General features: G+C 40.4%; 1 protein-coding gene across 2 annotated transcripts in view; it reads right to left on the reverse strand.

Annotated features, from left to right (window-relative positions):
- LOC142225770 (alpha-N-acetylgalactosaminidase) overlaps nt 1-24,905 on the reverse strand; it is a 336,310-nt gene that overhangs the window by 129,507 nt on the left and 181,898 nt on the right. For both annotated transcript variants that reach the window (XM_075295592.1, XM_075295593.1), the window contains one exon: nt 8,586-9,017. In XM_075295592.1, coding sequence (XP_075151707.1) covers nt 8,586-9,017 — 432 coding nt within the window. The remainder of the gene's footprint in view (nt 1-8,585; nt 9,018-24,905) is intronic.

Below are 24,905 nucleotides of genomic sequence, written 5' to 3' on the forward strand. Positions count from 1 at the left end.
GTGCATACGATAAAGAGCTCCTTGCATCATATTCAGCGCTACAACATTTTCAATATTTTTTGGAAGGTAGAGTTTTTTTCATATGCACTGATCATAAGCCGTTGATTTATGCCTTCAAACAGAAACCAGAGAAATCTTCTCCACGCCAACTTAGGCATCTTGATTATATAAGTCAACATACCGTTGATATTCGGCATGTTTCCGGTAAGGAAAATGTCGTAGCCGATGCATTATCCAGAATGGATGCTATTTCTATGCCCTCGCCATTGGACTACAAAGCGTTAGCCAAGTCTCAAGAAGCCGATTGTGAACTCAAGCAGTTATTGGGGAGCAACACATCACTTATTTTGAAGAAAATATTTATTCCTGATGCTGGGGTTGAAATATATTGCGACGTTTCAACTAAAAATGTGCGTCCGTATATTACATATGAGCTTCGGAAACCACTATTCGGATCTATACTATAAAGTCTCGTTTTATTTGGCCATCAATTAGCAAGGATATTCGCCAGTGGATAAAATGTTGTTTGACCTGTCAAGAATCCAAAGTTACTCGGAATCCAAAGTTACAAAAGCCCGCTTGGAAATTTTCAGCCACCCGCTCAACGATTTAGCATTGACATTGTCGGCCCACTTCCTCTGTGTCAAAACTACAAATACATCCTAACCTGCATTGACCGCATCACTAGATGGACAGAAGCTATACCACTAGTAGATATTACTGCGGCATCAGTAGCATCTGCATTTTTATCAGGTTGGATTTCACGTTATGGAGCTCCTTCTTATTTAACTACCGATCAGGGAAGACAGTTCGAATCTGCTCTGTTTCGTGAACTTTCAAGACTATTGGGCGTGAAAGTAACACATACGACACCCTACCATCCACAAAGTAATGTCCAAATTGAAAGATGGCACAGAAACTTGAAAGCAGCATTAAAGTCCTGCAAATGGGAAACTGGGTTGAAGCGCTTCCAATTGTTATGATTGCTTTGCATTCGGCGGTAATACAAGATATTGGCTATTCTCCGGCTGAAATGGTATACGGAACAAATATTCGTCTACTTGGTGAGATGTTTGAGAATTCCAATCCCAAATACTCCGACGATTGGATAGAATCATTTCGATCTTCAATGAACAAACTTAAACCAATTCCTGCTTTACGACATGGACATCATAATGCATTTGTCCCACATAATATAAGAACTTGTACTCATGTTTTTGTAAGAATAGACGCAGTCCGAAAGCCACTTCAACGCCCGTATGAAGGACCTTTTAAAGTCGTTTCAAGGACCAACGAAATTTTCAAAATCATTCAAAATGGCAAAGAGAAAGTTATTTCAATTGATCGATTGAAACCAGCCTTCATACTCGATGAATCTAAATTAACTCAAGATCCGATGGACAATCCACAACGTCAAGATGAAAATACACAGCCATTGACCCTCAGATCTGGAAAAAGAGTTACCTTCTCCCCAGGAGTGTAAATTTCGTTAACACTAGGGGGAGGGTACTGTGGTGGTTGTAGGATCAACCCACTCTAACATATTTATATTTAATCAAGTTACCTTTGATTTTTGATTTTTTGCTTAAAATTATTTTTACTTGTTAAACAATTAATTTTTTCATATCAAGATACCTTTGAATTTTTTATTTTCCTTAAAAATTCATTTTACTTGTTATCAAAATTAATTTTCAAATATAGTTACCTTTGACTTTTGATATTGGAAAAATAGAGAAAAAATGCAAATTTTCATTCGAAAATAGATATTTGAAGAAACGGTTGTGAAATAAAATATTAAATAATTTTGCTTTTTTATTCCCTTCACAACCAAACCACACTTCACTTTCTTTACGGGGTTGTCGAAAAGTAAAACTGAATTCGCAATATAAAGCAATGTGTGTACTATAATTTTCTCTAAGAAGGAGCGGAGCGAAATTTGGTTTCTCGGAGCGAAGCGAGAAAATTAGAAGAAAATTGCAAAACGGTGCTCAAAATCGAATTAGGCGAAAAAAATATATAGACTCATAAAAAACGAACGCCAAACAATCTAGCAAAATCCAGAAATTACTTTTCTCCTCTCAGCGAGTACCTTCGGCTGGGATAAGTGATTTTGTTTGTTTGGAATTTTTATAGAATGGAAGAAAAAGTTTAAAATATAATATCGTGGGTTTGGGAGTCGAAATAAGATTCAGATATGTATTCAGATAATGCATTAAATGTTATACGACGAAAACTGTTAAAATTTCAATTTTTGTAGCTCAAAGAATACCAGGCGAATATGTTTAAAAAAAATAGATATGATGTCTTCATTTGAACCATACAAAAACGGACTGTTGTAGACTTAAGGCCCGTATTAAATTAGATGTAATATTGATATTTCATAGAAATATTAATGTTACAAGAACCCAAATTTTTTAATTTACACATCATTTCCCTTTCAATAAAATGTACCAAAATGTCTACTGTCACTGATTCAATTTTAAATTTAAGCTGCTAAACTCGAACTTAATACGCTTCTTTAAGGAAAACTACATTACTAAAAAAAGTGAACGTTCCAGGGCACTAAAGCCAATTTAATTATATTTTAATTTCATTATTCAACCGTCGAAATGAATGGACGTGTTGTTTTAGTATCAGATTATTTCGTCGTAATAAGTACTTATTACGAATTTCACGTGTGATGGAAAATTAAACCACTATGCAGCGAAATTCAAAGTCATCCATTGGGTTGCTAACTTCAGGGCCCAGTGGATGGGTATCGACGGAAGTTATTAATTTGGGCAGTGACCAAGAGTCATGCCCAATTAGTCGACCTGTAGACGGGTCGACAGGTGGCGACACTTTGGCAAGTCGAACCTTTTCGAAGGTAACGACATCAAAAGCAGGTAATCCCTCACGAAAGAGATTCAAAGAACGCAGAAGTGCTTTGTTTATCCTAAAGAAATTAGGATATGTCGACCCAAGCACGTTGTCAGCTACGCAAAGCGATTCCTTAAAATGGGCTCAAGGAATTCTTGAAGCTGGAAAAAGGGAACGATCACCGGAAGAGCTACCATCCTCTAAACGGGATCACAGATCGTTTGTCACAGCTGCAAAAGACAGCCTTGTGATGGCTATCATTAATAAAGGAGCATTAGACGGTATGGTTCCAAAGCAAATATGGGGGAAAATTAAGAACGCAGAGGTGCGAAACAAGATTTCCGGACTGCAAGATGCTGGTAAAGGGTGATACGGTCAAAATTTGGTGAATATAAACTTGACGTATTTCTTTCAATTTTGCATTTAAAAAACCTGAACACCCTTCATTTTGAAGGTGTGTGTGCGTACAATGTTGCTCCTATTTTGATTTTGGAATTCACTCTTCAGTTGTCAAAATGCCGTCCAAGCAAGAAGAGCAGCGTATCAAAATTTTGCTCGCGCATCGCGAAACTCCGAGCTACTCGCACGCAAAGCTGGCAAAATCGCTAAAAGTTGCCAAATCAACCATTACAAATGTAATTAAAGTGTTTGGGGAACGTTTGTCGACAGCCAGGAAGTCTGGATCGGTGGAAAATCGAAAACCGGAAGCCGCTGAGACGACAAAGAGAGTTGCCGGTAGTTTCAAGCGAAACCCTAACCTCTCTCTCCGAGATGCCGCAAATAAGCTGGGTGTATCGTCTACAACCGTGCATCGAGCCACAAAACGAGCCGGACTATCGACTTACAAGAAGGTAGTGGCTCCAAATCGCGATGATAAACAAAATGCAACGGCCAAAGTGCGATCCCGGAGGCTCTATACGACGATGCTGACGAAGTTTGACTGCGTGGTAATGGACGACGAAACCTACGTCAAAGCCGACTACAAGCAGCTTCCGGGACAGGAGTTTTATACCGCAAAAGGAAGGGACTGTCAACCAAGAAATTTACGTGAAAGAGTGTTTGAATAAACGTCTGCTGCCTTTCCTGAAGAAACACGGTTGTTCCGTACTGTTTTGGCCGAATTTGATATCTTGCCATTACGGTAAAAAGGCCATGGAGTGGTACGCCGCCAACAACGTGCAGGTGGTTCCCAAGGATAAGAACCCTCCCAACACGCCAGAGCTCCGCCCAATTGAGAACTACTGGGCTATTCTCAAGCGGAACCTAAAGAAGACCAAAAAAACTGCTAAGGACGAGAAGGTGGACAAGGTGGCTGTACAAAATCTGATGGCACGTGTCAAGCGTGAGGCCCTGCAATTCGGATTTGGAAAAGCGAAAGCCTAACTGAATATTTTTCCTGAATTTTATACTAATTGAACTTGAAAAAGAAATCTAATTTGATTTTTTAAATAAACGATTTCACCGATTTACACGCGTTTTCCCTTGACCAAATTTGGACCGTATCACCCATTATCAAGGACGATATATGTTAATAGCATTTGCGGACCAGAGGTCTATGGATTGCTTTAAAGCTGCTTTGATGCTAATTGGTGAAGTTTGGGAAGGAGCCGCTTTGGAGTTAGTCGATAAAAAAGACATACCGACTAAACCTAGAGCACATGCATAGATACCTGTAAACCCTCCTGATCCTGAGTCAATACTAATGGAATGTAACCCAGATCTTCCAACCGCCGATTGTAAGGTTGGTCGTTTGGATGAGGTGGATGGACCAAGGCGACATACGGTATTTATATTGAACATTGAGTCGCTGCCACATCTAGCCCAGACTATTGGGCGTGTAAGTTATGGCTTTCATGATATCCATATGAAGGTATACAAAAGCGATCGGCCAAAGGATTCCGAAACGGACAAGCCTCCGGTAGAGTCAGAAGCAGAAAAATCTTGCGAAGCCGAAGGAAACATAAAAACTGCAGACATTGACGAACATCGTATGCGGGAAGTCCCTACAGGCTCGACCCTCACCACAGCTGAACCGCGGGTTGTTGCAAGAGTCACCGAGATATGTGAAGAGGAAGCCCTTGATGACTCAATTGAAGCGGCTGATGTGACGGTGGTTAAAAATTTGGATGGTTCTACGATTCCTCCAGCACTCCGGGTTTCAAACGTTTGCATAATACCGGTAAATACATAAATCGAGCATCTATAAGTGCTAAAAGCTAACTAAACTTGTTTCTGCTTTCTTCATTGAGCAATGCAGACAATGTCGTAGCCAGTCTAGAGATATCCAAATGCAAATACTGGGTATCTTCGGTCTACATGGGACATGATAGGGAGATGCCCCCATGTGCCGTTAAGACCTTAGTTGAGGAGTCACTGAAAACAAAGACAAAACTCATTGTGGGATGCGATGCAAATGCACATCATAGTATTTGGGGAAGTAGTGATACTAATGCAAGGGGAGAGTCGTGAATAGAGTTTATTTTGCGTACTAACCTGGTACGCAAAAAAAAACAGGCAAGAGGTGTTGGACGTCACATTGGCCTCTCCGGAACTGAATGATAAGATATCTGAGTGGCATGTTTTGAGGGAACATAGCTTCTCAGATCATCGCTACATCAGTTTCAGATTGGCTGTTCGTACTTCAAAGACCATATTTCCGCCAAATGTTAGGAAAGCTGATTGGAATAGGTATAGGGAATCGTTCAATATGATGATACCGGAAATACCAGAGACAAATATGAGCACTCTGCAAGATATCGAACATGCAGTGGAGAGGATTACTAAGACCTTTAACATCTCACTGAAAGCTGCATGCCCTAGAGGGAAGCCAAAGGGGGAAAATCGACCACCATGGTGGACTACGGAGTTAAGTAATATGAGGAAATTCTGCAGGAAGCTCTTTAACAAAGCAAAGTCCACCACAGCTCCTGAGGATTGGGACGTTTACAAGAAGAATCTGAGAGGATATAACCGAGAACTGAGAAAGGCACAGCATAACTCTTCGAATGTTTACTGCAGCAGTATTGAGAATACATCCGAGGCTTTCAGACTACGGAAGGTACTAGCATCCACTAACGCCGCCCCAGGTTTCGTTAAAACGTCGGAGGGCAATTGGACAACGTCCAGTGAGGAGACGCTGAAGGTACTATTGGACATACGTTTTCCTGGAAATCAGACGGTTGAACCATGTTCTGGCGGTGCCGCAGTGGCTCGGCGGTCATTTCCTGTCGAGGAAATTGTATCGGGATCTAGAATAAAATGGGCATTAAAAAGCTTTGTGCCATTCAAATCCCCCGGACCTGATGGAATTACTCCGGCGGAGTTACAAGCAGTGACTGAAAGAATTATCCCCTGGTTGACGGTGATATATAAAGGATGTATAAACTTAGCATATATTCCAGAAAAGTGGAGGGAAACAAAAGTCGTTTTCATTCCTAAAGCGGGAAAAGCCTCTCACTCGAGTGCGAAAGATTGCCGACCAATCAGCTTATCCTCATTCCTACTTAAGGCTCTGGAGAGGATGATAGACATTTATCTTACAACTAGCGTCGATTCAAGTTTGCTCTCGAAACGACAGCATGCATACTCGAAATGCAGGTCTACTGAGACCGCTTTGCATGAACTAGTCAGCTTTATTGAAAGCTCACTATCTGTCAATGAATACACAATCGTGGCGTTTCTAGACATCGACGGGGCATTCAATAACGTCCATCTGAGCTCTATATTAAATGGACTGGCAACTCTGAATGTTGATCCAGGTATACTTAGGCTGATATACGAACTGCTAATGAGGTGACGTTTTTCGGCCACACTAGGACAAGCAAACATAACATACAAAGTTATGTGAACAAAGGCACTCACCAAGAAGGAGTTCTATCACCTCTTCTTTGGAATGTTGCTAAAAACAACCTTCTAGTTTCCCTAGGAAAAGAAAGGAAAATTCCCATCAACAATCAGAGATGTTATACAGAGAGCCCTCCGAATGACTGAGAAATGGGCGAAAGAGAATGGTCTTGGAATAAATCCTGCAAAGACAGAATTAGTCATGTACTGCAAAGATCGCAAAACTCCCACGGTTAAGAACATATCTTTTGAGGGGTATTGAAATTCCCTTTGGTGAGTGTGCAAAATACCTTGGCGTTATTCTGGACAGGAAGCTGAACTTTAGGCTTAATATTGAAGAAAGGGCGAGAAAAGCCACGGTAGCTTTGTACTCGTGCAAAAGGCAATAGGAAAAACGTGGGGACTAAAAAAGAAAATTGTGCATTGGCTATACACGGCAGTGGTTAGACCTATAATGCTATATGTTGTTGTAGTCTGGTGGCCGGCACTTCAGAAACCGACAGGTTTAGATAAACTTTAGCGTATGGCGTGCTTGTGTATCTCAGGCGCATTCAGTAAGACAGGAACATATTCTCTTAATGTCATGCTGCATCTATTGCCTTTAGACATTTTGGCCAAACAGTCAGCTGCACAACGGCTCTGCGGATGCGCGAGCTATCGCTGTGGGTTTCGGAGTATATTCAAAAGATCTGGAACTTCGAATAGCGAAAAGATTACCTAATCACTGTAGTGTTTTTCAGGCTGAATATTAGCAATAAGAGAGGTGGCGAATTGGCTGAGAAGTAATGTTCCAAAAAATTTTGGCATTAATATATACTCAGACAATCAACCTGCAATAAAATCTTTGGACTCTGTGTTCCTTAACTAAAAACGGCCAACGACTGCCGCAAATCTCTCGACGAGATGGCTGAGCAGTACAATATTCACCTAATATGGGTGCCTGGCCATAGTAACATACCGGGAACTGCGAAGCAGATGAGTTAGCAAGGCGAAGGCTGTCATGATGGCAAATGTTCGATGAGAGAATTGCAAGGGTTGTAACGACACCAAGCAAATATGGCCCATTTAAACTTGAACCGCACACTAGATATGCTAGTGTTCTCAATACGTCAGATATTACTTCTAATTTCTGCTACAACGGGTCGCTGCCGGATAGGCGAATTTGCAAAAAACTATTGGTGCGAAGTATAATGACTACTGTATGAGCTGTCATAATGTGGAGGAAAAGGAATCACTTAAACATCTCTTGTGTGAGTGTCCTGCATTTTGTGTAAGGCGTAAGCGAATTTTAGGAGCATATACCTTTAGATTACTGGCGGACCTGGAAAACGTTAACTAAAACAATCTGTTAATGTTTTTAGAACAATCTGGTTGGTCCAACAAAAGAATATAATAGTGAAGCTTCAGTGGTTAAAAATATAAGTGCCCATATGTAATAGGTATTTTAGTTAAATGTGGTATCACAATGGACTGAATAGTCTAAGTGAGCCTGAAACTTAATCGAGCTGCCACTTTAACCTAACCTAATCTAATTCTATTTTAGGTCATGTCAATTATTATGCTTTAGTAAACATTTCTCCAATATAAGAAAGTTAACTAAAAAAAAGGTGGACAAATATTATAAAGATTTACTAAATTCGTATTTCCCACAAAATAGCTCCCAATTTCTATTGTGAACTCCAAGATTTTTCCTTCAAACTACGAAATTTAATTAATAAGTAAAACCAAAAATAATAATCATGCCAATTTTTTCCGTTTTAAATTTTTTAGTCGAAAATTTCAAAATTTCCTGGGGGCGAAGAGCGCTGTATTCGGCTGACAGACTCACTCAAAGACCTCTGTCCTGTACATGTCGCTGTTGGTTTTTAATTACAAAAACTTACCATATCCGGATCGTTCCAGTGACCCGGGCCAGAATATTGCGCTATATGCTCTTGGTTGTTTCCAAAATAATCTATTATGCTTTCGACAGATGCCCAGGAATCTTGGATATCATCGAAGTTTCTCCATATGTTGCAGTTTTCCATGACGGCACTGAAATTCGGTTGAATTCCAGCGTAAATCTGATAAACTGGCCAGCTGCAAGAAAATACCATAGGTCTTCCTGTTTTATTTAATACCCTCTGAAAATCACTATAACCTTTGTCCATGTCTTCTGGGAATGCGTAGCATCCATCAAGTTTTACGTAGTCGACACCCCATTCGGCAAATTGCTGTGCATCTGATATTTGATGTCCGATTATGCCTGGATACCCGGCACATGTGTAATTACCAAAGTCTTCATATATTCCAAATTTCAGACCTCTTGAATGAATCTGAAATATACAATTACAGAACATGCTAAAGTAAACTGAGATTATTGTGACAAAACAGCATAAAATTGTATAAATAAATAATTTATTCAAATGGATAGTGAACAAAGGAGCTGTAGGTTAGGTTAGGTATAATGGCAGCCCGTTATTTCAAGCTCATTTATAGTGATTTCGATTGGTAAAAAATGTGTTGGACATTTTACACCTTTCCCCCATAAATTAAAAATTGCAAGACCAAAAGGGTAACTAATTTTACACTGTAGTAGTGTATTTGATAACAAGTACTCGCTCGTTACAGACTAATTTTTTGAATACTCGTTACTGGTAAATGAGTACTCAGTATCTTCAATACCATTTTATTTCACCTACACCCTCAAAAAAAATCGTTTCTTTAACATATGTTCCAAACATATTTTGCAGGAAGTACATATATTATTGCATACTGCCGAAACATTAATATGTTTGTTTTATGTGAACATATTATATGTTTGGAAGCATTTTGAGCCAAAAATATTATATGCTTGGAAGAATTTTTCCCAAACACGATTGTGCTCATTCCCTAACATACTCGTAATTTTCACTTCCACGAAATTTTTTAGTTATTGGAACCTTTCTCTGTAATACAAATAATGTTGAAGAAATTATTCACTTTTATAAATTTTTTAAATTTTACCTTTCGCCTGCACGGAGAATCGAACCGAGGACCATACAGTTTGTAAGCCAACACACTATCCACTGGGCTACGTAGCTGTTATAGTCACCAGTAGATAATTATCGTTTTAAGTTACATTTATATAGCATAGTTTGCAGCGCCCACGAGCCCATGCAAACATAACATTATTTAACAGAAACATACATTTGTTTGCCACGTGGAGCAGTGGTTAGCATGTCTGCCTTGCATGCAAAGGGTCGTGGGTTCAATCCCTGCTCCGACCGAACATTTTTTTTTTTTTAATTTACACATTTATATTTATACTATATTAATTTTTTTTAATGAAACTTCGAAATGTGCGTTATTAAAGATTTATAGTCAGTAACAGTGCTTGATATAAACGAAATTGACTGATTTTTGGATAAAATATTATTTTTTATTGCAAAAATAACAATCTTGTAATAAAAAACTGTTTTTGTTCAAAACTTTAAAATTTGGAAGGAATTCAAAAACTAACAAAAGAAGAACGTGGAGTCGAGTATAAACATACATACATAATTTTATAATATAAACATAAATTTATTTAGGAGTGAACAGTTTTTTACTAGCATTTAACACCATCGCTCTAAAATTCCTTTTATTTTTCTTTAATAATTCATTTTAAAGAAAATAAACTTTTTAAATTGTTTTAGCTGTAAAACTCGAACTTAATGCCCGCTTTTATATTTGATGGTGTCCGTCAACTCCTCGTGGACTACTTTTTAATAAAGAGGAACTAAAGTTTGTTTTTTTTACATTTTACTGTGTAATTTTTCACTATTTCCTCCTTATTTCATTTTACTGTCCCAACTCTAAAAAGAGTATAGTGCCCTTTCGTTATTTTTATGAAGACCCCTGATTTCTTTTAACGAACCAAGAAAAAAATTTTGCCCATAATGCCAAAATCATAAACAAAACACATGTCCACACATACATAAAATGCTGCTCTCAAGGCGAAAACATAAGCTGTTTGTTTTTCAAATGTCTATTCTCTTGGTTCAGAATGTATATTCTCTTTATTCAAATTAAATAATATTTAGACTTAAACATATCAAATTTTTGGCCTTATCATAAAACAGTTTTCCGAAACAACATACAAGCGGTTTCACAGAAATTGTTCTCTTTTGACTCTTTTGCTGTGTTATATTGATATCTTTCGTCAACTCTCCCGGTTTCCATCTCTATTTCTCTCTATACTCTCTCTGTCGCTTTGAATAAAATATTACAACATATGTATGTTTAGTCGAAATTTGTAAATTTATATATGTTTGTATTCACACATATGGTTTTTATGAAACATTGATGCCCCAAACATAATATATTCTAACATATTAACATAGATGTCCCAAACATTTAGTGTTAGTTTAGGAACATTACATGTTCGCACTTAAATATATTGTGGTTTAAAATCGTGCCCGAAACACATTTTGTTTATATCGGAACATATGAAAAACATATTTTTCTAACAGTGTAGAGGTGGAGAACTATCGATAGTCGGCGCCATCGATAGTCGAAGATAGTAATTTCACAACCATCGATAGTTGACGATAGTACTATCGATATTCGACGATAGTATCGTCCACAATAATATACATATTTGGTTCGTATTTAAAATTTGTTTAATATTTTAATATGACTATTTTACGATATTAATGTTATTTGATCCAAAAGGTTTGGTTTAAAAATAAAATAATGTTAACATTTTTCGCCTCTCAAAAACAATTTGTTCCGCTTTGTTTCAGGGATGTTTGTGTCGTACAAAACGGCTCTTTTAAAGTAAGAAGCTACTGAATGTATTGACGATCTACAACTTCTGCTTGTCGGTGCAATATTGGCAGTATCCGCCGAAATAGCTGGAATCAGAGGCTAGAATTTCCAAGCCAGAATGATATCTTTTTAGATGGTCGTGAAAATTCGATGTGTTTCTGCTCGTTTTATACTCCTTTCCGCAATTAAGGCACTTTGAAAATTGTTTGTCCTCTGACCTTTTAAAATATTTCCATACTTGAAAGATTTTATTTTTCTTTTTTCTCTCGGTAGCGAAATCTTTCTCTGAGTCTGTGCTGTTGTAATCACATGCCTGACATGGTCGACTCACTGACTGTCATGGAGCTCCGAAGTTTAGCTGAAATTCAACACATAGTCAAAACTCAGAACTACTTTAAAAGTAAATATTACACCTCTTTGGAGAAAGCGATCCATTCCTTTTAATGCTGCAGCAGACGTCACAAAAAAGGAAAATATTTGGTGATGTGAAAGCCAAACTATCGATAGTACTATCGAAAATGTCTGGCTGCTATCGATAGTAGCTCGTAGGTAGTCTACGGTGCAAATGGTTGCACATTGAAACAATTGTTGAAGACGATTTTATCCTTCGACCTAAATAATAGCGTGGTTGAGAATACAAACGAAAGTTCGTGAGGTTTTCGACCTTTATACTGCGATTCCATTTTTATTTTTCGAAAACAAAAAACATACTACTTCAGGTTTATTACAAAATAAACCCCGTAAGGAAAGTCTGGCCGAGCCGATTATATTATACCATGCACCACTTTCGAGGTCTACATTTTCGATACAATCTCAAATCCTTCAAATTTGGTGCTCTATATCTTGGTTTATATTCCCATTAAATCTGATCCGATTCGGACAAAATTTTCGCTAGACATGAAATAAACCAGCTAATGCACGGGGACGATGTACAATGTTAGTACCGTTTATGTAAAGTCTAAGTTCGGGCGGAGCCGGTTATATTATACCGTACATCATTCTGTACATCAAAATGTTGACACCATCACAAATCCAAATTTGTTGCGAAAATATATAAATGTTCATATTCCTATTATATATATTTAGAACCGAAGAGATTTGGAAAAAATACACTTTAAAAGTTAAGCAAGCTAATGCCCTGGTACGCAAACTATTAGTAAAAACAAGGAAAGTCTAAAGTTGGATTTAGACCTAACCGCAGTTGCTTAACAACACTGAGGATATCAGAGCAACTATTGATGAAAGCATGAGATCAGAGCTTGTTCTACTGGGCCATAGCAAGGCGTTTGATACTATCAATTATGCAATCTTATTGTCAAAACTAGAAAAATACTTTTGCCTTTCAACAAATGAATTTAAATAACTAAGGTCATATTCGATTAATCGTACTCAAAAAGTATTTTGCAACAATGTTTTTTCTAATGAAATTGCAAACGGAGTTCCACAGGGATCCGTTTTGGGCTGTAGGGTTGCTTGTAGCACTTGCATTCATTTTGTTACACAGTTATGTAAATCGATTTTTTTAGTTCTACTATTGTTTTTTGTTTATTAATGATTTCACAAGAAGGAAATTAAATGGAACCTAAACTTGGATAAAACTTGATACTTAGTCTACGATGTAGTACACTCTTAGAAAAATATGGTTTTCATATGTTCCGATATAAACAAAATGTGTTTCGGGCACAATTTTAAAACACAATAAATTTAAGTGCAAACACACAAAAAAATATTTTTCTGATTCAATCACGAAATTAATTGATCTAATTAATTTTTTAATTGAAATGTCTTCAATCACGAAAATGATAGTATCAATCACAGTTATAATTGGGCATAGAAAAATCCTTGATTAAAAAATTAATTGATGTTATTAGCAATTTTCAATTAAGTTTTTAATTGATTCAATTAAAAATGTAATTGATTTTGAATGCAAACCCCAATTAATTTTTTATTTAAAAAGGTAACTATTTTCAACTACTTTCTGAATTGGCTTAGAGTTTTCATTTTGATTAAGAAATGTTCATCACTTTTTTTAACTGACTTACCCCCATTTTCATGAATCTCCGTTAGTGCTACGTTAGCTAACTAATTTTTAAACCGATCTATGGACATATCTGGCATCTTGCCTATACATTCTATATGCCAGTTAGGAGCTTAACTGCTAGTTAAAGTTAACTGGAGAAAAGATATTTGTAATTTACTTTCTGTTAACTGACAGTTAAAGCCTAACGGAGCTACATGAAAATGGCCGTTAGTCTTCTGAATTTGATTAGGTTAGGTTAGGTTAAAGTGGCAGCCCGATTAAGATTCAGGCTCACTTAGAGTATTCAGTCCATTGTGATACCACATTAACTAAAAGTACCTATTACATATGGGCACTTCTAGTTTTAACCGTTGAACCTTCTCGATTATTTTCTTCTGTTGAACCAACCAGATTGTTCCAAAAACATTAGCAGACTGCTTAAGTTAACGTTTTCCAGGTCCGCTAGTAATCTGAAGCCATATGCCCCTAAAATTTGCCTACGCCTTACACAAAATGCAGGACACTCACACAAGAGGTGTTTTATTGATTCCTTTTCCTCCTCATCATTACAGCTCATACAATAGTCATTATACTTCGCACCAATAGTTTTTGCAAAATCGCCTATCAGGCAGCGACCCGTTATAGCAGATATCAGGAGTGATATCTGGCGTCTCGAGAACACAAGCATATCTAGTGTGCGGTTTAAGTTTAAATGGGGCCATATTTGCTTGGTGTCGTTACAACCCTTACAATTCTCCCATCGAACATTTGCCATCATGACAGCCTTCTCACGCAGTAAGAGCTTGGGAGCCACCGTGGTGCAATGGTTAGCGTGCCCGCCTTGCATACACAAGGTCGTGGGTTCGATTCCTGCTACGACCGAACACCAAAAAGTTTTTCAGCGGTGGACTATCCCACCTCAGTAATGCTGGTGACATTTCTGAGGGTTTCAAAGCTTCTCTAAGTGGTTTCACTGGAATGTGGAACGCCGTTCGGACTCGGCTATAAAAAGGAGGTCCCTTGTCATTGAGCTTAACATGGAATCGGGCAGCACTCAGTGATAAGAGAGAAGTTCACCACTGTGGTATCACAATGGACTGAATAGTCTAAGTGAGCCTGATACATCAGGCTGCCACATAACCTAATCTAAGAGCTTGCAGGTAGCCAGAGGCATACCAACAGATTCTAGTTCCCCTGGAATATGTAAGGTAGTTCATAGCCTTGCTAGCTCATCTGCTTCGCAGTTCCCCGGTATGTTCCTGTGGCCAGGCACCCATATTAGGTTAATATTGTGCTGCTCAGCCATCTCATTGAGAGATTTGCGGCAGTCGATGGCCGTTTTCGAGTTGAGGAACACAGAGTCCAAGGATTTTTTTGCAGGTTGACTGTCTGAGTATATATTAATGCCAATATTGCTTGGAGCATTACTTCTCAGCCAATTCACCACTTCTCTTATTGCTAATATTTCAGCCTGAAAAACACTACAGTGATCAGGTAATCTTTTCGCTATTCGAAGTTCCAGATCTTTAGAATATACCCCGAAACCCACTTGGCCATCCAATTTGGAGCCATCAGTGTAGGTTAGGTTAAAGTGGCAGCCCGATTAAGATTCAGGCTCACTTAGACTATTCAGTCCATTGTGATACCACATTAACTAAAAGTACCTATTACATATGGGCACTTCTAGTTTTAACCGCAGAACCTTCTTGATTATTTTTCTTTGTTGAACCAACCAGATTGTTCCAAAAATATTAGCAGACTGCTTAAGTTAACGTTTTCCAGATCCGCCAGTAATCTGAAGCTATATGCTCCTAAAAGTTGCTTGCGCTTTACACAAAATGCAGGACACTCACACAAGAGGTGTTTAATTGATTCTTTTTCCTCCGCATCATGACAGCTCATACAATAGTCATTATACTTCGCGCCAATAGTTTTTGCAAAATCTCCTATCAGGCAGCGACCCGTTATAGCAGATATCAGGAGTGATATCTGACGTCTCGAGAACATTAGCATATCTAGTGTGCGGTTTAAGTTGAAATGGGGCCATATTTGCTTGGTGTCGTTACAACCCTTGCAATTCTCCCATCGAACATTTGCCATCATAACAGCATTCTCACGCAGCATGAGCTTGCAGGTAGGTAGGGGCATACCAACAAATTCTAGTTCCCCTGGAATATGTAAGGTAGTCCCTAGCCTTGCCAACTCATCCGCTTCGCAGTTCCCCGGTATGTTCCTATGGCCAGGCACCCATATTAGGTGAATATTGTACTGCTCAGCCATCTCATTGAGAGATTTGCGGCAGTCGATGGCCGTTTTCGAGTTGAGGAACACAGAGTCCAAGGATTTTTTTGCAGGTTGACTGTCTGAGTATATATTAATGCCAATATTGCTTGGAGCATTACTTCTCAGCCAATTCACCACTTCTCTTATTGCTAATATTTCAGCCTGAAAAACACTACAGTGATCAGGTAATCTTTTCGCTATTCGAAGTTCCAGATCTTTAGAATATACTCCGAAACCCACTTGGCCATCCAATTTGGAGCCATCAGTGTAGAAATCTATATATCTTTTATTCCCCGGGGTCCGTGTACACCACGCCTCACTGTTGGGAATTAGAGTCTCAAACTTTTTGTCGAAAAGTGGACTCGCCAAAGTGTAATCCACTACGTTAGGCACATCTGGCATTATTTTGAGGACCGAACTGTGACCGTAACTTTTTTCCGACCACAGCGATAGCTCGCGCAACCGCACAGCCGTTGTTGCAGCTGACTGTTTGGCCAAAATGTCTAAAGGCAATAGATGCAGTATGACATTAAGGGAGTTTGTTCCTGTCTTGCTGAATGCACCTGAGATACACAAGCACGCCATACGCTGAACTTTGTCTAAACTTGTCGGCTGGTGAAGTGCCGGCCACCAGACTACAACACCATATAGCATTATAGGTCTAACCACTGCCGTGTATAGCCAATGTACAATTTTTGGTTTTAGTCCCCACTTTTTCCCTATTGCCTTTTTGCACGAGTATAAAGCTACCGTTGCTTTCCTCGCCCTTTCTTCAATATTAAGCTTAAAGTTCAGCTTCCTGTCCAAAATAAGGCCAAGGTATTTTGCACACTCCCTAAAGGGAATTTCAATACCCCCTAAGGAAATGGGCCTAACCGTGGGAGTTTTGCGATCTTTGCAGTACATGACTATTTCTGTCTTTGCAGGATTTACCCCAAGACCATTATCTTTCGCCCATTTCTCAGTCATCCGGAGGGCTCTCTGTATAATATCTCTAATTGTTGATGGGAATTTTCCCCTGACTGCTAGCGCCACATCATCTGCGTATGCCACCACTTGTATCCTTTCTTTTTCTAGGGAAACCAGAAGGTCGTTTATAGCAACATTCCAAAGAAGAGGTGATAGAACTCCTCCTTGAGGAGTGCCTCTGTTCACATACTTTTGTATGTTTGCTTGTCCTAGTGTGGCTGAAATACGTCTCTTCATTAGCAGTTCGTCTAACAGCCTGAGTATACATGGATCAACATTCAGAGTTGTCAGTCCATTTAATATCGAGCTCGGATGGACATTATTGAACGCCCCTTCGATGTCTAGAAACGCCACGATTGTGTATTCTTTGACAGATAGTGAGCTTTCAATAAAGCTGACTAGTTCATGTAGTGCGGTCTCAGTAGACCTGCCCTTCGAGTATGCATGCTGTCGTTTCGAGAACAAACTTGAATCGATGCTAGTTCTAACATAAATAACTATCATCCTCTCCAGAGTCTTAAGTAGGAATGAGGATAAGCTGATTGGTCGGAAATCCTTCGCCCTCGAGTGAGAGGCTTTTCCCGCTTTAGGTATGAAAACGACTTTTGTTTCCCTCCACTTTCCTGGGATATATGATAAGTTGATACATCCTTTATATATCACCGACAACCAGGGGATAATTTTGTCAGTTACAGCTTGTAACTCCGCCGGAGTAATTCCATCAGGTCCAGGGGATTTGAATGGTCCAAAGCTATTTAGCGCCCATCTTATTCTAGTTTCCGATACAATTTCCTCGATAGGAAACGACCGCTGAGCAACTGTGGCACCGCCAGTACATGGTTCAACCGTCTGATTTCCAGGAAAATGTGTGTCCAATAGTACCTCCAGCGTCTCCTCACTGGACGTTGTCCAATTGCCCTCCGATGTTTTAATGAAACCTGGAGCGGAGTTGGTGGATGCTAGAACCTTCCGTAGTCTGGAAGCCTCGGACGTATTCTCAATACTGCTGCAGTAAGCATTCCAAGAGTTATGCTGAGCCTTTCTCAGTTCTCGCTTGTATCCTCTCAGATTCTTCTTGTAAGCGTCCCAGTCCTCAGGGGCTCTGGTGGACTTTGCCTTGTTAAAGAGCTTCCTGCAGGATTTCCTCATATTACTTAATTCCGTAGACCACCATGGTGGTCGATGTTTCCCCCTTGGCTTCCCTTTAGGGCATGCAGCTTTCAGTGAAATGTTGAAGGCCTTAGTAATCCTCTCCACTGCGTGTTCGATAACTTGCACAGTGCTCATATTTGTCTCTGGTATTTCCGGTATCATCATATTGAACGATTCCCTATACCTATTCCAGTCAGCTTTCCTAACTTTTGGCGGAAATATGGTCTTGGTGGTATGAACATCAAATTTGAAACTGATGTAGCGATGATCTGAGAAGCTGTGTTCACTTAAAACATGCCACTCAGATATCATTTCATTCAGTTCTTGCGAGGCCAAGGTGCTGTCCAAAACCTCTTGCCTGTTTTTAGTGACAAAGGTTGGGACATCTCCCTTGTTGCAAACTACCAGATTAGTACGCAAAATAAACTCTATTAGCGACTCTCCCCTTGCATTAGTATCACTACTTCCCCATATACTATGATGTGCATTCGCATCGCATCCCATAATGAGTTTCGTCTTTGTTTTCAGTGACTCCTCCACTAAGGTCTTAACGGCATATGGAGGCATCTCCCTGTCATGTCCCATGTAGACCGAAGATACCCAATATTTGCATTTGGCTATTTCTAAACTTGCAACGACAGTGTCTGTATTGCACATTGAAGGAAGCAGAAACAAATTGAGCTCGTTTTTAGCAATTATACAGGCTCGATTCACATCATTACCAGTATACTGCAATAGTTTGAACCCCGGAGTACTTAATCACATATTTTGTTTTTATAAACATATAGTTCTTGAATAAGAACTATATCTATGTCCCCTTTCATCAGGAGAACTTTTAAGGCAGCACATGCAGCCTTACAATGATGAAGATTTATCTGGAGGATCCGTAGGACCATCGAGATTTTCAACAACCGTCACATCAGCCACTTCAATCGAGTCATCAAGAATGTCCTCTTCAGAGATATCGGTGACTCTCGCAATAACCATAGGTTCAACTTTGGTGAGTTCTGAGGCAGTAGAAGCCTCCTCACGCATACGGTATCTATCCATGTCTTCAAATGTCTTGGTATCCCCCTCGACTTCGCAAGAGGATCCGCTTACTTCTGATTCAGACAGAGGCTAGTGCATTTCTGAATCCTTTAGCTGATCGTTTTTATACACCTTCATTTGGATATAATGAAAGCCATAACATACACGGCCCTGGGACTTTGCTAGATGTGGCAAAGACTGAGTGTTCAATATAAACACTGCATGCCGTCTTGGCCCATCCACTTCATCCAAACGGCCAACCTTCCAATCAGCTGTTGGAAGATCTGGATTGCATTGTTTCAGTCTATTTAAAATAGATTCAGGGTCAGGAGGGTTTGCAGGTATCCACGCATGTGCTCTTGGTCTAGCCGGTATGTCTTTCTTCTCGACTAACTCTAGAGCAGCTCCTTCCCAAACTTCACCAATTAGTATCAGAGCAGCTTTAAAACATTCTATAGACCTCTGGTCCTCAAATGCGACTAGCTTAAATCTTCCTTGATACCAACCAGCCTCTTGGTGTCGAGGATCTGGGCCGGGAAACTTTTCCAGCACCTGTGAGTAGACGCCAGACAAAGCATTCTCAATTTCCCCCCATTTTTGCTTTGGAACCATACCGTCCAATGCTCCTTTATTTATGATAGCCATCACAAGGCTGTCTTTAGCAACTGAGGCAAACGATCGTTGATCCCTTTTGGAGGATGGCAGCTCATCCGGTGATCGTTCCCTTTTTCCAGCCTCAAGAATTCCTTGAGCCCATTTTAAGGAATCGCTTTGTTTAGCCGACAACGTGCTTGGGTCGACTGATCCTAATTTCTTTAGGATAAACAAAGCATTTCTGCGTTCTTTGAATCTCTTTCGTGAGGGATTACCTCCTTTTGATGCCGTTACCTTGGAAAAGGTCCGACTTGTCAAATTGTCGCCACCTGTCGACCCGTCTACAGGTCGACTAATTGGGCCTAACTCTTGGTCATTGCCCAAATTTATAACTTCAGTCGATACCCGTCCACTGGGCCCTGAAGTTAGCAACCCAGTGGATGTCTTTGAATATCTCTGCATGGTGGCCTAATATCCCACCACACTTGAAATTCGTAGTAGGTACTTATTACGATGATTTTATCCGCTATTAAAAAACACGTCCGTTCCGTTCGACGGTTGAAATAACAAGCCATCAGTGTAGAAATCTATATATCTTTTATTCCCCGGGGTCCGTGTACACCACGCCTCACTGTTGGGAATTAGAGTCTCAAACTTTTTGTCGAAAAGTGGACTCGCCAAAGTGTAATCCACTACGTTAGGCACATCTGGCATTATTTTGAGGACCGAACTGTGACCGTAACTTTTTTCCGACCACAGCGATAGCTCGCGCAACCGCACAGCCGTTGTTGCAGCTGACTGTTTGGCCAAAATGTCTAAAGGCAATAGATGCAGTATGACATTAAGGGAGTTTGTTCCTGTCTTGCTGAATGCACCTGAGATACACAAGCACGCCGTCGGCTGGTGAAGTGCCGGCCACCAGACTACAACACCATATAGCATTATAGGTCTAACCACTGCCGTGTATAGCCAATGTACAATTTTTGGTTTTAGTCCCCACTTTTTCCCTATTGCCTTTTTGCACGAGTATAAAGCTACCGTTGCTTTCCTCGCCCTTTCTTCAATATTAAGCTTAAAGTTCAGCTTCCTGTCCAAAATAACGCCAAAGGTATTTTGCACACTCCCTAGAGGGAATTTCAATACCCCCTAAGGAAATGGGCCTAACCGTGGGAGTTTTGCGATCTTTGCAGTACGTGACTATTTCTGTCTTTGCAGGATTTACCCCAAGACCATTATCTTTCGCCCATTTCTCAGTCATCCGGAGGGCTCTCTGTATAATATCTCTAACTGTTGATGGGAATTTTCCCCTGACTGCTAGCGCCACATCATCTGCGAATGCCACCACTTGTATCCTTTCTTTTTCTAGGGAAACCAGAAGGTCGTTTATAGCAACATTCCAAAGAAGAGGTGATAGAACTCCTCCTTGGGGAGTGCCTCTGTTCACATACCTTTGTATGTTTGCTTGTCCTAGTGTGGCTGAAATGCGTCTCTTCCTTAGAAGTTCGTCTAACAGCCTAAGTATACCTGGATCAACATTCAGAGTTGTCAGTCCATTTAATATCGAGCTCGGATGGACGTTATTGAACACCCCTTCGATGTCTAGAAATGCCACGATTGTGTATTCTTTGACAGATAGTGAGCTTACAATAAAGCTGACTAGTTCATGTAATGCGGTCTCAGTAGACCTGCCTTTCGAGTATGCATGTTGTCGTTTCGAGAGCAAACTTGAATCGACGCTAGTTCTAAGATAAATATCTATCATCCTCTCCAGAGTCTTAAGTAGGAATGATGATAAGCTGAATGGTCGGAAATCCTTCGCATTCGAGTGAGAGGCTTTTCCCGCTTTAGGTATGAAAACGACTTTTGATTCTCTCCATTTTCGTGGAATATATGCTAAGTTGATACATCCTATATATATCGCCGACAACCAGGGGATAATTCTGTCAGCCACCGCTTTTAACTCCGCCGGAGTACTTCCATCAGGTCCGGGGGAATTGAATGATCCAAAGCTATTTAACGCCCATTCTATTATAGATTCTGATACAATTTCCTCGACAGGAAACGACCACTGAGCAACTGTGGCACCGCCAGTACATGGTTCAACCGTCTGATTTCCAGGAAAATGTGTGTCCAATAGTACCTCCAGCGTCTCCTCACTGGACGTTGTCCAATTGCCCTCCGATGTTTTAATGAAACCTGGAGCGGAGCTCGTGGATGCTAGCACCTTCCGTAGTCTGGAAGCCTCGGACGTATTCTCAATGCTGCTGCAGTAATCATTCCAAGAGTTATGCTGAGCTTTTCTCAGTTCTCGCTTGTATCCTCTCACATTCTTTTTGTAAGCGTCCCAATCCACAGGAGCTCTGGTGGACTTTGCTTTGTTAAAGAGCTTCCTGCACGATTTCCTCATATTACCTAACTCCGTAGACCACCATGGTGGTCGATTTTTCCCCCTTGGCTTCCCTTTAGCGCATGCAGCTTTCAGTAAAATGTTGAAGGCCTTAGTAATCCCCTCCACTGCGTGTTCGATAACTTACACAGTGCTCATATTTGTCTCTGGTATTTCCGGTATCATCATATTGAACGATTCCCTATACCTATCCCAGTCAGCTTTCCTAACATTTGGCGGAAATATGGTCTTGGTGGTATGAACATCAAATTTGAAACTGATGTAGCGATGATCTGAGAAGCTGTGTTCACTTAAAACATGCCACTCAGATATCATTTCATTCAGTTCTTGCGAGGCCAAGGTGATGCCCAAAACCTCCTGTTTTTAGTGACAAAGGTTGGGGCATCTCCCTTGTTGCAAACTACCAGATTAGTACGCAAAATAAACTCTATTAGCGACTCTCCCCTTGCATTAGTATCACTACCTCCCCATATACTATGATGCGCATTCGCATCGCATCCCATAATGAGTTTCGTCTTTGTTTTCAGTGACTCCTCAACTAAGGTCTTAACGGCACATGGAGGCATCTCCCTGTCATGTCCCATATAGACCGAAGATACCCAATATTTGCATTTGGCTATTTCTAAATTGGCAACGACAGTGTCTGCATTGCACATTGAAGGAAGCAGAAACAAGTTAAGCTCGTTTTTAGCAATTATACAGGCTCGAGTTACATCATTACCAGTATACTGCAATAGTTTGAACCCCGGAGTACTTAATTCACATATTTTGTTTCTATAAACATATGGTTCTTGAATAAGAACTATGTCTATGTCCCCTTTCATCAGGAGAACTTTTAAGGCAGCACATGCAGCCTTACAATGATGAAGATTTATCTGGAGGATCCGTAGGACCATCGAGATTTTCAACAACCGTCACATCAGCCGCTTCAATCGAGTCATCAAGAATGTCCTCTTCAGAGATATCGGTGACTCTCGCAATAACCATAGGTTCAAGTTTGGGGAGCTCTGAGGCAGTAGAAGCCTCCTCACGCATACGGTATCTATCCATGTCTTCAACTTTGGTATCTCCCTCGACTTCGCAAGAGGATCCGCTTACTTCTGATTCAGACAGAGGCTTGTCCATTTCTGAATCCTTTAGCTGATCGTTTTTATACACCTTCATTTGGATATAATGAAAGCCATAACATACACGGCCCTGAGACTTTGCTAGATGTGGCAAAGACTGAGTGTTCAATATAAACACTGCATGCCGTCTCGGTCAACCTTCCAATCAGCTGGTGGAAGATCTGGATTGCATTGTTTCAGTCTATTTAAAATAGATTCGGGGTCAGGAGGGTTTGCAGGTATCCACGCATGTGCTCTTGGTCTAGCCGGTATGTCTTTCTTCTCGACTAACTCTAGAGCAGCTCCTTCCCAAACTTCACCAATTAGTATCAGAGCAGCTTTAAAACATTCTATAGACCTCTTGTCCTCAAATGCGACTAGCTTAAATCGTCCTTGATACCAACCAGCCTCTTGGTGTCGAGGATCTGGGCCGGGAAACTTTTCCAGCACCTGTGAGTAGACGCCAGACAAAGCATTCTCAATTTCCCCCCATTTTTGCTTTGGAACCATACCGTCTAATGCTTCTTTATTTATGATAGCCATCACAAGGCTGTCTTTAGCAACTGAGGCAAACGATCGTTGATCCCTTTTGGAGGATGGCAGCTCATCGGGTGATCGTTCCCTTTTTCCAGTCTCATGAATTCCTTGAGCCCATTTTAAGGAATCGCTTTGTTTAGCCGACAACGTGCTTGGGTCGACTGATCCTAATTTCTTTAGGATAAACAAAGCATTTCTGCGTTCTTTGAATCTCTTTCGTGAGGGATTACCTCCTTTTGATGCCGTTACCTTGGAAAAGGTCCGACTTGTCAAATTGTCGCCACCTGTCGACCCGTCTACAGGTCGACTAATTGGGCCTAACTCTTGGTCATTGCCCAAATTTATAACTTCAGTCGATACCCGTCCACTGGGCCCTGAAGTTAGCAACCCAGTGGATGTCTTTGAATATCTCTGCATGGTGGCCTAATATCCCACCACACTTGAAATTCGTAGTAGGTACTTATTACGATGATTTTATCCGCTATTAAAAAACACGTCCGTTCCGTTCGACGGTTGAAATAACAAGCCATCAGTGTAGAAATCTATATATCTTTTATTCCCCGGGGTCCGTGTACACCACGCCTCACTGTTGGGAATTAGAGTCTCAAACTTTTTGTCGAAAAGTGGACTCGCCAAAGTGTAATCCACTACGTTAGGCACATCTGGCATTATTTTGAGGACCGAACTGTGACCGTAACTTTTTTCCGACCACAGCGATAGCTCGCGCAACCGCACAGCCGTTGTTGCAGCTGACTGTTTGGCCAAAATGTCTAAAGGCAATAGATGCAGTATGACATTAAGGGAGTTTGTTCCTGTCTTGCTGAATGCACCTGAGATACACAAGCACGCCGTCGGCTGGTGAAGTGCCGGCCACCAGACTACAACACCATATAGCATTATAGGTCTAACCACTGCCGTGTATAGCCAATGTACAATTTTTGGTTTTAGTCCCCACTTTTTCCCTATTGCCTTTTTGCACGAGTATAAAGCTACCGTTGCTTTCCTCGCCCTTTCTTCAATATTAAGCTTAAAGTTCAGCTTCCTGTCCAAAATAACGCCAAAGGTATTTTGCACACTCCCTAGAGGGAATTTCAATACCCCCTAAGGAAATGGGCCTAACCGTGGGAGTTTTGCGATCTTTGCAGTACGTGACTATTTCTGTCTTTGCAGGATTTACCCCAAGACCATTATCTTTCGCCCATTTCTCAGTCATCCGGAGGGCTCTCTGTATAATATCTCTAACTGTTGATGGGAATTTTCCCCTGACTGCTAGCGCCACATCATCTGCGAATGCCACCACTTGTATCCTTTCTTTTTCTAGGGAAACCAGAAGGTC

Source organism: Haematobia irritans, chromosome 2 (assembly GCF_050003625.1).
Source record: "Haematobia irritans isolate KBUSLIRL chromosome 2, ASM5000362v1, whole genome shotgun sequence".
Lineage (NCBI taxonomy): Eukaryota > Metazoa > Arthropoda > Insecta > Diptera > Muscidae > Haematobia > Haematobia irritans.